The 15565-nt window shown below is 37.5% G+C and overlaps 1 protein-coding gene across 1 annotated transcript; it reads left to right on the forward strand.

The window, feature by feature from the left end:
- Positions 1–2607: 2607 nt before the first annotated feature.
- On the forward strand, positions 2608–3531 carry LOC110805533 (potassium transporter 1-like). Its single transcript, XM_056835470.1, has 3 exons — positions 2608–3131; positions 3211–3325; positions 3413–3531. The coding sequence occupies exons 1-3, from the start codon at positions 3090–3092 to the stop codon at positions 3487–3489; spliced, it is 234 nt and encodes a 77-aa protein (XP_056691448.1). The 5' UTR covers positions 2608–3089; the 3' UTR covers positions 3490–3531.
- Positions 3532–15565: the final 12034 nt, after the last annotated feature.

Consider the following 15565-nt stretch of genomic DNA (forward strand, 5'->3'; position numbering starts at 1 on the left):
ATGTGTTGTCTAAGTATGCCTTTCTAATCAAGTGTTTATGTGTTTATGCCTTGATGTTATGATCTTTTAATTAAAGTTTGATCATGTTTTGTTTTGCTTTATGTGATTAATTGCATCACGAATCATGATTAAGCATGTACTTGTGCATTGAAAATTGTATGGCTCAACGAACTTACTTTGTTTTGGAATACTTTTAGTAAGACTCTGTAGTTGTTAACTTTCAGGATTAAGATGTTGATTTCAAAGTACGCAAATCTTGGAAACCTAGAGAAGCTAGACTGTGAGACCCCACACATTTATGTCAAGAAGATTGAGTTTGCCTGCAATTACTTTGCTTCAGTGCAGAACCTACCTGAGTTGAGAAAGAAAGATGTTATGGCAGAGATGGTTATTCATTGCTTACCTTCCAAGAACCCATACATAGAGCTTAAGAATCGATTTCGGGATATGCATATGGAAAATGGTATTCCTAATTACTACAAGTATGGTACTTCAGATGGTAGATGGAGATATGATTTGGAGATTATGACTACAATTATAGAACTTGCGGAAGAATGCTTTGATGATGGTAAGACGATAGAGAACATCAACCTTACAGGATTAGATCATGATACAGAGATTCAGATGGATGAGGACAGTGATGATGATGTTGTTGCGATTGAGAACCCTAACCCTATCATTCCTGAACCCACTATTGAGATCTCCAGTGACACAGAAATTGAACCTGAAGTTGACAATGATGAGGTAAACAGTGTGCAACAGCAAAACAATGAGGATATGGAGTATGAGTCTGATCCAGAGGAAGACTTTGATGACTTTGAAGACAATGAGCCCTCTTCACCTGTTTGTAAGGGTGGCTGGATAGTTGACTAGCATTTTAAGCTTTGTAATAGCTAGTGCCTAGATTTAGTGAATCAATAAAGTAGTACACTACTATTTATGGTTTTAGTAGTTCAGTTTTGTGGTTTTCCGAATAAAGTACGATCCAAAGGATGTATTATTTTTCCATTGAAGTAATAAAATCTACAATTCCTTCCTATATCCTTAATTCTAAGTCTATACTATCTTTGAGAGATTATCGCGAAAGGAATTTTATACATTTCTTCAATGAAATTGTACTTGCAAGGTGGTCCAATCTTTCACCACTTGAATTTTGTGATGCGGACTAAGGGGAAAAGCGGCCCATAAACAGGCGCCTATCCTACTGAAGGTCCGAAATTTTTGTGTATGTGCACCAATTGAATGACTAGCTAGTGAAATGTGTTAGTAAGGCAGTGTCCAACCTCAGTTGTTAAAGTTAGTCTTTTGTTTTATCCAGGAGAAGGGAAATGACTACCCAAGGTATTGCTGACGTGGTCAGGCAACTAGCTGAAGTAGTGCAGAACTTAGCACAGGATAGGAATAACCAGGGAGTTGATCCAGCTGGTGAGATGTTTAAGAAGGTGGCCCAAAGTAAGCCTCCTTTGTACCAAGGGGAGATAGACCCAACTGTACTTGAGAACTGGCTAAGGGAGTTCGATAAGCTTATCGTAGCTGTCAATTTCCCAGAGAACCTTAGGGTTAATAGTGCTGTTTATTACCTTAGGGGAGAAGCCGACCTATGGTGGAAAAGATGTGAGAATGCTTTGAGAGCTACACCTGGATTTGGATGGGAATCATTCAAAGTAGCTTTAAGAAACAACTTTTACCCACCATATCTGAAGAAGCAGAAAGTTCAAGAGTTCATCGAGTTGAAAATGGATGATATGTCTGTAACAGAGTATTATTCGAAGTTCATCGAGTTGTCTAGGTCTGCACCGGAAGTGGTGGCAACGGAGGAGCTTAGAGCCCAGAGATTTGAGAGTGGATTGACTATGGACTTGCAACTAATGCTTGCTGGAGAAACCTTTACATCTCTTGACACCCTATATGGAAAAGCTGCCCATCTGTATGGCCTGCAACAAAGAAAGAATGGGATTGGTGAAAAGAGGAAGGATGTTGGCAACCATAACCAAGGTGGTGGTCAGCAAAACCAAGGGAATCACTAGTAGAAAAAACCCCTGTTGCAACCCCCTTGTTGCAGCGTACATGTAATAATACGCTTCAACAACCAGTAGGTCAACGCGGGTCAAACTTTATAAAGGGTTGTTGTAGCGTACAAATTAATTGCCCGCAGCAAGAGAGTTTTTTGCAGCGTACAAAGTAAAAGCCCCCTGCAATAGCCCATTTATTTTGCAGCGTACAGATAAAAGCCTGCTGCAATAAAAAAATTTCGCTGCAAATAAGCTAATTAAGAAAAACATTTCAATTCGGATCTCAAACCTAAGGACGCTCGATCAGTACTCCCTCTTCTTCCCTCAGCTTTCCCTGCGTACTCTCTCACCTCCTCATTCTTCTTCTTCTTCATCTGCTCTCTTTCTCTCTCCTAAATCCCTTCTTTCTCCGCCATATTCCCCCAATTCTGAGGTCCTTTTCGTGAATTCTCCCCCGTTTTCTCGCCGCGGTTTCTTCCCCAGGTAACTCCCATTTCGACGCTTTTTTCTGAATCCCCCCTTTTTTGTTCTAAGTTTTCTCTAATTCGTGGTTTTTTTGGGTTATGATTAGTTCAACCAAAAGGGTTATGATTTTCTTATTTTTCTTCTGTGGGGTTTGTTGAAATATATGTTTGTGGATCTTAGCCTTCGTTGTTGCACTCTGCTTAAACAGGATATGGTTCGCTGGGTTGCTCAATTTTGCTTAGGCTCAAGTATCATCGACTCGGTGCTTGCTGCTCAGATTTTAGGTTTAAAATTTGACCACCTTTCTCAATATGACCTTGTGATTTTTTTTTTCGTTCTTTTTTAGCATGGCTCCTTTGTATCAGCAGCATCGGTGTTTATAATATTATAAGGTGGAATTAATCCAGGCGTTGTTAATGCATATCTTGTGATATATGGATTGTGAATGTAATGTAACACATTGATAGTTCACATTTTCCAGACAGCATTTACTTTTCTGGTTTACCCTTGTTTGGTTTTGGCTTACTTGTATACTGGGTCATGGTTTGGTTACTTCTAAATGACCTACTGAAAACATGATATCCTGGTAGTTTTATTGCAGGCGTGGAGACCATGTTTGCTGATTTGGGACATTTTTCAGCTTGTTCAATTAAGGTATCTCTTGCATTCTGTTTTGCACTTCCTGCATATCTTGTGAATGGATTGTAACACATTGATAGTTCACATTTTCCAGACAGCATTTACTTTTCTGGTTTACCCTTGTTTGGTTTTGGCTTATATGGGTGAGGCTGCCTTCCTGTCTTGTCATAATGAAGATATTCAGAGGAGCTTCTACAAAGCTATTCCAGGTTAAATTTACTTACTGTTCCTGTTCAAGTCTCACAGATTTGAAACTTTGTTTTATTAAAGTTATATTCCATCTTGTTTTGCAATAGAACCAGTATTCTGGCCGGTTTTCATAGTGGCTACATTTGCGGCGGTAGTAGAACCAGTATTCGGTCTGGAAAGGTAACCTTTCTTACTGTGATATTTTGCATTCTTGTCTCCAAAAACAAACTATAAATAACTATTTTGTAGTGGAGCATTCAGATCTCTTGGGAATTTTTTAGCAAGTCCTTCATGTTGGCTTTAATAAGTTCCCTCTTGTGCTTTGTCTAGCCTATTTTATATCCAAAATGGTGAGAAACTCTTGCAATACTGCGTAGGGTATGCCTTGTTGCTTTACTGTTGTGACTTGTGAGCAATGGGTGGAACCCATCTCCTACATTTTGCACGCTAAAAACATTTCCGATTTTGATTGTTAGGGTTTGATTTTTTTCCGATTTTGATTGTTAATTTAACTTGGGGACATTTATATGACGGTTTATTAATATAATGGGGAATGCCTTCATTATTGCATTTTAGACTTCAGAGATTCATATTTTGGTAAATGTATCAGTTTACTTGACTCAAGCTTGGTATGAAATGTGTGTGGATTATGATTGTATTGGACCATTGGTGTTTAATGTTTATGCTTCATGGTAATACATTGGGTTATAATGGTTTATGTTATTCAAGATTATATTCATTGACTGAAATAGGTGTTGTTGTTTAGCCTTGTTTTTCATTAAGAGATAAGCATGCTATGATTCGCTTTTCTGTTGTTGCTGCAAATTTCCCTACCTTTTTTCTTTAATAATCGACATGTGTTGGTTATGAAGCCTATTACAGATCTTAATTACTGTTTTATTTATTTATTTTTGTGCAATTTTGGCTGATTCTTTCAATTGGGTTGCTGTGGATTGATCTGCAGCAACACCTTGACTTCAATGTTGATCTGGATTGATCTGCAGCAACACCTGAACTTCAATGTTGTTTATGGTAGAGTGAGCAGGCGCAAGGTCCCAATCTCAAAGTTGTGGCAGCTAAGCTGGCTACTGATCTGCATGTACTGATCTGCACATCAGTTACTTGCATTTTCCATAATGAGATACAACTAGGATAGCCAACAATTTGGGCTGCTGTCTGACCGGTTTTCCTCCTCACGCGAACATCGAATACTGGTGAGCATGTCCATCAGTCTCTAAATATTTTCTCAGAGTATTACACTTATAACATGTTTAATATGAATAGTTTTAACTTTCTAACACTCATTCCAATCTACTTATGCAAATTTAAGGCTTGTTTGGTCGTTATAGGTCATATTAGGCTAAAATGAGGCTTTTTTGCTCCCAAATATGAAATAAAGAACCTTAGGACTCATTTTAAACATACTAAATGTTTTATATGATTAGTTTTAACTTTACAAGACTTAATCCAATCTATTTATGCACATTCATGACTTCTTTGGCCGTTATAGGTCATATTTAGGCTAAAATGACATTTTCGCTCCCAACTTTGATCTAACGAACTTAAAAACTAATTTCAAACTTATTACATGATTCATATGATTATTTTTAACTTTTCAAGACTCAATCCTATCTATTATGCACATTTGAGACTTGTTTGGTCGTTATAGGTCATATTTAAGCTAAAATGAGACATTTTCGCTCCTAAAGACTCATTTTAAACCCTTTACATGATTAATATGCTTAGTTTTAACTTTCTAAGACTCATTTCAATCTATTTATTCACATTTAAGGCTTATTGGGTCGTTATAGGTCATATTAAGGCTAAAATGAAGCATTTTCCCTCCCAACTTTGAACTAAAGAACCTAAGAACTCATTTTATACTTATTACATGTTTAATATGAATAGTTTTAACTTTCTAACACTCATTCCAATCTACTTATGCAAATTTAAGGCTTGTTTGGTCGTTATAGGTCATATTAGGCTAAAATGAGGCTTTTTTGCTCCCAAATATGAAATAAAGAACCTTAGGACTCATTTTAAACATATTAAATGTTTTATATGATTAGTTTTAACTTTACAAGACTTAATCCAATCTATTTATGCACATTCATGACTTCTTTGGCCGTTATAGGTCATATTTAGGCTAAAATGACATTTTCGCTCCCAACTTTGATCTAACGAACTTAAAAACTAATTTCAAACTTATTACATGATTCATATGATGTAAAAAAGTTCTGTATAAAGTCCTCATATGGGAAACCAGCTGTGAGATTTTGGTAGGTAAGTACATCTCATTCAACCAATTTTTTGTTTGTTTTGGCATTTCTTGATTACTGTTTTGTTGTATGATGAGCTTGGTAGCTGATTGGTGGTTTGTTTACTTCTTCATGTGCACACGATATGCAGTCTATTTCCTTTGTCTTTGTCTTTGTCTTTTTTGTTTTTGTTCTGGCCGGGGCCGGGGCGGGGGTGGGGGTGGATTGAGTGTTTTGAGTCCAGCAACACTAGATCCATCTTCTGATTATGTCTCCTGTTATGCTATTATGAGATTCGTGTATGTTGCAGCTTTCATAGCCATTACTGGGCTGTTCTATTTGTCATGCTCACATTGAGTGTTATACTATTATGGATTGTCTAGTCATTGTGTCCTTTTTCCATTTGGTTCAGTCGGGGAGGGGTGTCACTTTTGGTTGTGAAGATCTTCAAAATTGCCTCTATATTTGCATTCTTGTGTTTGGTTAAGAACTCATTTCAAACTTACTACATGATTCATATGATTAGTGTTAACTTTTCAAGACCCAATCCAATCTACTTATACACATTTGAGACTTGTTTGGCCATTATAGGTCATATTTAGGCTAAAATGACATTTTCGCTCCAACTTTAAACTAACGAACCTAAAAACTCATTTCAAACTTACTACATGATTTATATGATTAGTTTTAACTTTCCAAGACTCAATCCAATCTATTTATACACATTTGAGACTTGTTTGGCCATTATAGGTCATATTTAGGCTAAAATTACATTTTCGCTCCCAACTTTGAACTAACGAACCTAAGGACTCACATCCAACTTATTACATGATTAATATGATTATTTTTATGTTTCCAAGATTCAATCCAATCTATTTATGCACGTTTGAGACTTGTTTGGCCATTATAGGTCATATTTAGGCTAAAATGACGTTTTCGTTCACAACTTTGAACTAACGAACCTAAGGACTCACTTCCAACTTATTACATGATTAATATGATTTTTTTAAGTTTCCAAGACTCAATCCAATCGATTTATGAACATTTGAGACTTGTTTGGTCGTTATAGGTCATGTTTAGGCTAAAATGAGGCATTTTAGCTCCCAAGCTCCCAACTTTGAACTAACGAACCTAAGAACTCATTTCGAACTTACTACATGATTCATATGATTAGTTTTAAATTTCCAAGACTCAATCCAATCTATTTATGCACATTTGAGACTTGTTTGGCCATTATAGGTCATATTTAGGCTAATATGACATTTTCGCTCCCAACTTTGAACTAACAAACCTAAAAAATAATTTCAAACTTATTACATGATTCATATGATTATTTTTAACTTTTCAAAACTCAATCCGATCTATTATGCACATTTGAGACTTGTTTGGTCGTTATAGGTCATATTTAGGCTAAAATGAGACATTTTCGCTCCTAATCTTGAACTAAAGAACCTAAAGACTCATTTTAAACCCTTTACATGATTAATATGCTTAGTTTGAAGTTTCCAAGACTTATTCCAATCTATTTATGCACATTTAAGGTTTGTTTGGTGGTTATTGGCCATATTTAGGCTAAAATGAGCATTTTCTCTCCCAAATTTGAAATAAAGAACCTAAGGACTCATTTTAAACCTTTTAAATGATTAATATACTTAGCTTTAAGTTTCCAAGACTCGTTCCAATCTATTTATGCACATTTAAGGTTCATTGGGTCGTTATAGGTCTTATTTAGGCTGGATTGACATTTTCGCTCCCAACTTTGAACTAAAGAACCTAATGACTCATTTTAAACTTTTTACATGTTTAATATGCATAGTTTCAACTTTCTAAGACTCATTCGAATCTATTAATGCACATTTATGGCTCATTGGTTCGTTATAGGTCATATTTAGGCTAAAATGATATTTTCGCTCCCAAATTTGAACTCAAGAACCTAAGGACTTATTTTAAACTTTGTACATGATTAATATGCTTAGTTTGAAGTTTCCAAGACTTATTCCAATCTATTTATGCACATTTAAGGTTTGTTTGGTCGTTATTGGCCATATTTAGGCTAAAATGAGCATTTTCTCTCCCAAATTTGAAATAAAGAACCTAAGTACTCATTTTAAACCTTTTAAATGATTAATATACTTAGCTTTAAGTTTCCAAGACTCGTTCCAATCTATTTATGCACATTTAAGGTTCATTGGGTCGTTATAGGTCTTATTTAGGCTGGATTGACATTTTCGCTCCCAACTTTGAACTAAAGAACCTAATGACTCATTTTAAACTTTTTACATGTTTAATATGCATAGTTTTAACTTTCTAAGACTCATTCCAATCTATTTACGCACATTTAAGGCTCATTGGGTCGTTATAGGTTTTATTTAGGCTAAAATGACATTTTCGCTCCCAAATTTGAGCTACATAACCTAAGAATTCATTTTATACCTTTTACATGATTAATATGCTTAGCTTTAAGTTTCCAAGACTATTAGGACATTGTTATTAGTTGCTTGAATGTTAAAGTGTGATATTTAATTTGAATTTAATCTAATGCTTAGTTGAAATTTCTGTTTTTGTAAAGGTCTACACTCCGAGGAATGCGCCTATACTAGTGAGGAAATTGATGTGGTTCGTGAGCAACGGGCTAAGTGTTTTACCCGCAAGTATTTACTATTGGCTTGAGCGCGCTTGATCGAGGTGGTTTAGTCGTTATAGAACAATCGTTTACATTAAAATGTATGCGTACATTGAAATTGGAACGTATATTTCAATGTAGTACGTGCACTTTGGTTTTGGGATATATATATATATATGTATACAAAACACCAGTTATTATTTTTTATATTTGTTCTACAGGTTGCGATATTTTATTTATTGTTGTTGACAGGTTCCTATATTTGGTGCAAGACACCCTAGGTATAGATAAATAAAACTAAAATTTTCCCGCCAAAAGCACAGCTTTGTTGCAGGGGGCATATACTTGTTCGCTGCAACAAGTGTGTAAAATTAGGCAAAAATCAAGACTTGTTGCAGCGTACAAAATGATGTACGCTGCAACAGACTGGTTTGTTGCAGCGAACAAAATGATGTACGCTGCAACAGACTGGTTTGTTGCAGCGTACAAATAAAAGCCCGCTGCAACAAACCAGTCTGTTGCAGCGTACATCATTTTGTACGCTGCAACAAGTCTTGATTTTTGCCTAATTTTACACACTTGTTGCAACGTACATGCAAATGTACGCTGCAAAAAAGTACTTTTCGCAGCGTACATTGTACGCTGCAACAAGTCAATACTTGTTGCAGGCCCCCCAGTTGCAGCATACGATGTACGCTGCAACAGGGGTCTAAAAGCCCGCTGCAACAAGGGTTTTTTCTACTAGTGAATTTTAAGAAAAACAAGGGAAACAACCATTTCCAGTTCAAGGGAAACCATGATGGAAATAGGAACAATTTCCACAATAACAATGGAGATAAAAATCAGTCTGCAAGGAACGGAACGAGAGTCTATGAGTGTAGACGATGCCATACTAATCACCCAGGTCGAGACTGTAATGGAAACCAAGTTGTCTGTAGGTTTTGTGAGAAGCTAGGCCATAGAGAATTTGAGTGTTGGGCCAAGAATGGGAAACCCAACCAAGGTAACCATGGCAACCGCCAGAACAACAACCGGAATAACCAAAACCAGAGTGGAGGAAATAATGGTGGAAACCAAAGGGGTAACCAGAATGGTAACAATGGAAATAATGGCCAGGGTAATGGAAAGCCCAGAGGGAACTATCAGCAAAATGGGAACCGAAATGCCAATGGAAATGCCAATGGAAGTGGTTAACAAGGGAGTTGCCCCAGGGAAGCTGAATGTGATCACTAGGCAGGAAGCCGAAAACTCGTCTGACGTCATAGCTGGTACTTTTCCTATTAACTCCGTTTTAGTTAGAGTACTATTTGATTCTGGTGCGACTTACTCGTTTATATCAAAGGGTATCTTAGAGAAGTTAGAACTGAAGGAACCCGAAGAAATAGAAGTACCCATAGTGATACCAACAGGTGAGATCGTGAAATGCACTAAGATCCATAGGAATGTACCTCTAACCATAGCCAAGACCATATTCTTGTCTAGCCTCATTGAGTTTGAGTTAGGAGATTTAGATGTGATTTTGGGAATGGACTGGTTGGCCATGTTTAAATCTAAGATCGACTGTGAGAAGCAGAAGATTCACTTGAAGTCTAGTCTAGGAAAGGTGGTATCGTATCGCCGTTTTGGGAAGCCTAGGAGTGTAGGAATCGTCACGGCAATGGAGCTCGTGAAATTAATACACAAAGGGAACCCTGTCTTCTTATGTAATGTGAGAGACCTAAACCATGTAATGAAAGAGCAACCAGGGGATATTGTAGTGGTGAGTGAATTCTTGGACGTGTTTCCGGAGGAGATCCCGGGAATGCCGCCCAATCGACTAATCGATTTTACCATAGATTTAGCACCCGGAACTGCACCTATCTTGAAAGCCCCATACCGAATGGCTCCAACAGAAATGAGTGAGTTGAAAGGTCAACTTGAGGAATTGCTAGAGAAAGGTTATATTAGGCCAAGTGCATCGCCTTGGGGAGCGCAAGTCTTGTTTGTGAAGAAGAAGGACGGTAGTATGAGACTCTGTATAGACTACAGGGAGCTCAATAAGGTCACAATTAAGAATAAGTATCCTTTGCCTAGGATAGATGATCTATTTGACCAGTTGAAAGGAGCAGGAATGTTTTCGAAGATTGACTTGAGGTCAGGCTATCATCAGTTGAGAATTGCAGAGCACGATATACCAAAGACTGCATTTAGGACTAGATACGGTCATTATGAGTTCACTGTTATGCCTTTTGGGTTAACCAATGCACCTGCAATCTTTATGGACTTAATGAACCGAGTATTCCATGCATTCTTGGACAAGTTTGTAGTGGTTTTCATAGATGATATTCTGGTCTACTCTAAGAATGAGGAGGATCATGCGGAACACTTAAGGTCAGTGTTGAGTACCCTTAGAGACAATCAGTTGTATGCTAAATTCTCGAAGTGTGAATTCTGGCTAGAAAGAGTTGCGTTCTTAGGACATTTTGTATCTAAGGAAGGAGTTGCAGTGGACCCTGCAAAGATAAAAGCTGTCAGTGAGTGGCCTACACCTAAGAGTGTCACCGATATTCGAAGTTTTCTTGGTTTAGCGGGTTATTATAGACGCTTTGTGCAAGACTTTTCTAGAATCGCCAAACCAATGACAACCTTGATGAAGAAAGAAGCGAAGTTTGAATGGAATGACCAGTGTGAGGAAGCGTTCCAAGCCTTAAAGACGCGATTGAGAACCGCGCTAGTGTTAACTTTGCCAGATGAGAGCGGTACTTATGATGTGTATAGTGATGCCTCTAAAAATGGTTTAGGGTGTGTGTTGATGCAGAACGGGAAGGTGATTGCGTATGCATCGAGGCAGTTGAAGCCATATGAATCCAATTACCCTACCCATGATTTAGAGTTAGCAGCCATAGTGTTTGCATTGAAGATATGGAGACACTATCTGTATGGTGTGAAATGTAGGATATTTACGGATCATAAGACCTTAAAGTACATTTTCACACAGAAGGACTTAAATATGCGCCAATGAAGGTGGTTGGAATTGATCAAGGACTATGATCTAGATATTCAGTACCATGAGGGAAAAGCCAATGTAGTTGCAGATGCCTTGGGTAGGAAATCAAGTCATGGTGTGAATGCGTTAGTAGTTGCTAACGAGCTGTGTAAGGACATGCAGCGATTGAATCTAGAAATAGTGAGTGGAGAATGCCTTGAGAGTATGATGAATGCCTTAACCATCCAGTCGTTAGTATTTGATGAAATCAGGGAGAATCAGGCTGGTGTTGTTAAGCTAGAGCGGATCAAGGAAAAGACTTCGCACGGAAAGGAGGTTGATTTTAAGATCCACGAAGATGGAAGTTTGAGGTATAAAGGACGTTGGTGTGTACCTCAAAAGTGTGATGAACTAAAGGAGAAGTTGTTGAGAGAAGGTCACAATACGCCATATTCTGTTCACCCGGGAGGTGACAAGCTGTATAAGGATCTGAAAAAGATCTATTGGTGGCCAAGGATGAAAAACGAAGTGGCTGAATTCGTGGCAAGGTGTTTGACTTGTCAGAAGGTTAAAATTGAGCATAGGAGACCTTAGGGAAATGTCCAACCTTTAGAAATTCCGAGTTGGAAGTGGGACTGTATCTCAATGGACTTTGTCACTTGTTTACCCAAGTCCAAAAGTGGAAATGACACCATTTGGGTAGTGGTCGATAGGTTGACTAAGTCAGCAGTGTTCATACCAATGAAAGAAACCTGGAAAATGGAACAACTTGCCAAAGCTTACATCAAACATGTAGTGAGATTACATGGAGTTCCTAAGGATATCGTATCAGATAGAGATTCTAGGCTCCTTTCGAATTTCTGGAAAAGTGTACAGAAGAACTTTGGTACCACATTAAAAATGAGTACAGCATTCCACCCAGCCACGGATGAACAAACCGAAAGGACTATTCAAACCCTAGAAGATATGCTAAGAGCTTGTGTAATTGATTTCCAAGGAGGATGGGAAGATAGCCTAGATTTAATTGAGTTTTCATACAACAATAGCTATCATGCCAGTATTGGAATGGCACCATTCGAAGCCCTGTATGGACGAAAATGTAGAAGTCCACTATGTTGGAGTGACATTAGTGAAACCGTTGTACTAGGTCCCCTATTGATAGAGGACACTATGAATCAGGTTAGAACTATTCAATCCAAAATCCAAGCCGCGCAAGATCGCCAAAAGAGCTACGCAGATTTAAAGCGTAGGGATGAAGAGTTCCAAGTAGGTGACAAAGTGTTGTTAAAAGTTTCACCAATGAAAGGAGTGATGAGATTTGGGAAGAAGGGAAAGCTTAGCCCAAAATATATAGGCCCATATGAAATCTTAGAACGGATAGGGAAGGTAGCATATAGACTAGCCTTGCCCATGGATTTGCATAGAGTGCATAATGTGTTTCATGTGTCCCAATTGAGGAAGTATATTCCGGATAAGTCTCATGTACAGCAACCGGAGACCATAGAGTTAGACCAAAGTTTGACCTTTGAGGAAAGACTTGTCAAGATACTTGATAGTAAGGTGCGTAGCACTCGAACTAAGGATGTTAAGATCGTAAAAGTGTTGTGGTCTAACCAAGAGTCTAAGGAAGCTACCTGGGACCTTTGATTAGTTGCTGCAAATGTTTATGTGATGCATATTTTTCTACTAACTTGCTAAGTGGGCAATTCATTGATAAATGAATGGATGAATGGTATATTGTAAATGTACTGTTTTGTAGGTTGCGGAAAGTGACTAGTATGGCCGAAATAGGATAGTAAATATGGTATGCGTACCATTAATTTGAATGTAAAATTGGTCAAATGCACCAAAGTTTTTATTTAAATATGGTCTGCGTACCATCAATTAGTTGTAATTAGTTTAATTATAGCATATCCTATTTTAGAACTGGAAGAATGTTTCCATGTTCCAATTCTTACTAAAAACATCATTTCTGTTTATTGCTTAGATGCTAAGGGATTTAGCTTTATAATAAAAGACAATAGTTGCTCGTTTTATTTTCAAGAGATGTTTTATGGATCTGCTAGATTGGTCAATGGACTTTATATATGTAATACCTCGTATTTTTCTATTATTATAAATATATTTTATTATATTTATAAAGCATTTCGTTGTATTTTTTATAAATTAATTTCATTTAATGAGAATTAAATGCGCTTTTTATTTTTAATTAATTTAAATATTAATTATTTCAAAAACCGTATTTTTATTAAATAAGTTCAAGGAATTTATTTAATCGGGAATTGTTGGGTCGTATTTCGAAAACGAATTTAATAAACTTAAAGCCCGGTCGTTTTATTTTAATTAAACCCAACAAAGCTTGCAAGGAAGTTAATAAACTAAGCCCGAAAGCAAGCCCAACTCAAATTGCCCTAACCTAGCCCACAAGGGAGAGACAACGTATAAATAGACCTCATATCAAACCCCCAAAAATCAAAAATTCAGAAATCTCTCTCTCTCCTCTCCCTCTCTCCTTGCGGCACACTCCACCCGCACTCCCTCTTCTTCGTGTGCCCTTGCTTGCAGCGCAAGCCAGCCCTCGCCCGTCTCTTCGTGCCTCGCCCGCAGCGCAGCCCATCGCTGCTGCTGTGTTTCGTGTGTCGCGTCCCGCCCAGCAGCCTCGCGAGCCTCGTGCCGCTCGTTGCTGTGTCGTGCTCGCCAGCGCCCACTCGTCTCCCCGTCTCGCGTCGCGTCGCAGCACAGCACCCCTGCTGTGTGTGCGCGTCTCGCTCGTGCCCAGCGCCGACTCGTCGCATGTCCCTCGCGCGCGCGCGCCCTGCTGTGGTGCGTTGCGCTGCTGCGTGTTGTTGTTGCTTGTTGTGTTGCGTTGGTCGGCACACACACACACAAGCAATTAATCGTTGTGTGTGTGTGTGTGTTGATCAATTGTTTAAAAATCAAATTTTGTTTTCAAAATTATTAATTTTCAATTTTAAGTTGATTTAATTATTGTGATTAGTTTAATTATTGGATTGTTTAGATTAATTAAAACGGTTATGAACACCGTCTTGGGTTAGTATTGTGTTTTAATTAAAGAGATTGGTTTTGATGATTTAAATTATGATTTTCAGATTTAATATGTTATAAAGTTTTGATTTTTGAAGTCAAAACATGTTTTCGGATTAAACTTTTGCTAGGGTTTTGGTTTCAAATTGATTGAGTAATTGATTTACATAATTTAATGACAACTTAAATTATGGGAATCAATCTAAATTTTCAGAATGTTTATAAGCTTTAAAAAGTTGGTTTTTAAGGGTTTTAAAGCGAAAAAGTCAATGTTTTATGCTAGGACTTGAGTTGACTATTTGAGACTATTAAATTACCAATTAATGAATGAATTTTAATTAAACTAAGGGTTTTAGTTTCTTAAATAGTTGCTGGAAATTTAGTAAACATGGATAATAATTTAGTTCTCTTATTTGTTTTATAGGAGTTGATTTCTAGTGAGTCGTGATTCGCAGTGGCCCCCGTACTTAGGTATTCCAGGTACGTACAAGACTAGGGTGACCACCCATCCCTTGAGGACTTTGTGAAGTGTATTGAATGCGAATCATGTGAACTTATATGTTATTATGAATTCATGTTTGATGATTGGGAATGAATATGCTATTATGGATTCATGTTTAATGTTGAGAACGAGCATGTTATTATTATTGTTGAATCTATGTGAACGAGCATGTTATGAATTGAATTATGCTTTATAGATTCTATTGAGCTAGCATGTTATGGACTTTTATAATCGTTGAATTATGTCAAGCATGTTGTTCAAGTTGGTTTGCATGTATGAGTATTGCGCATGCAAGTTGTTATTATTATTATGCTATAGTACAGGATGTCTAGCATAATTATTGAGCCAGTCGAATATTGCCAGTGATCAATATATATTCTACCAAAGGGGTATAATACGTTAGAGAGTCTATGTGAATTGATTTTAGGACAATTCGTGCTAAGGGCACACCCCGCTTGTTAATAGGCAATGTCGGGTTATCTCAAACAGTGTTTTTGAGAAGGAACAATGGGAGTAATTTCACTTGAGTCTATGTGTGATCAGAAGTCCTAAAGAAGTAAAATATTAAAGAGTCATTGTTTACTTGTTTAATTGTTCAATTGTTTGTATGTTGTGTTTTGATTCGCCTTGAACATAATATACTAATTAACGTAAAGTGTAACCCAAAGAGCTTTAAAACTCTTGGAACGTATATACCTTGAGTATGAACAATGGGGGGAGTCTTGCCGGAAAAGTTGTACTCCTAAAATGATACAAGACGTTGTTTCATTCTCTTTTATGCCGTTGTGCATTGGAATTCCTGTCGGTATGGCCCGACTGTCGGTAGTAGCCCGACTTATTTTTGTGTATGGTTGGCTCCCATCACCC

This window comes from Spinacia oleracea, chromosome 2 (genome assembly GCF_020520425.1).
Source record: "Spinacia oleracea cultivar Varoflay chromosome 2, BTI_SOV_V1, whole genome shotgun sequence".
NCBI lineage: Eukaryota > Viridiplantae > Streptophyta > Magnoliopsida > Caryophyllales > Amaranthaceae > Spinacia > Spinacia oleracea.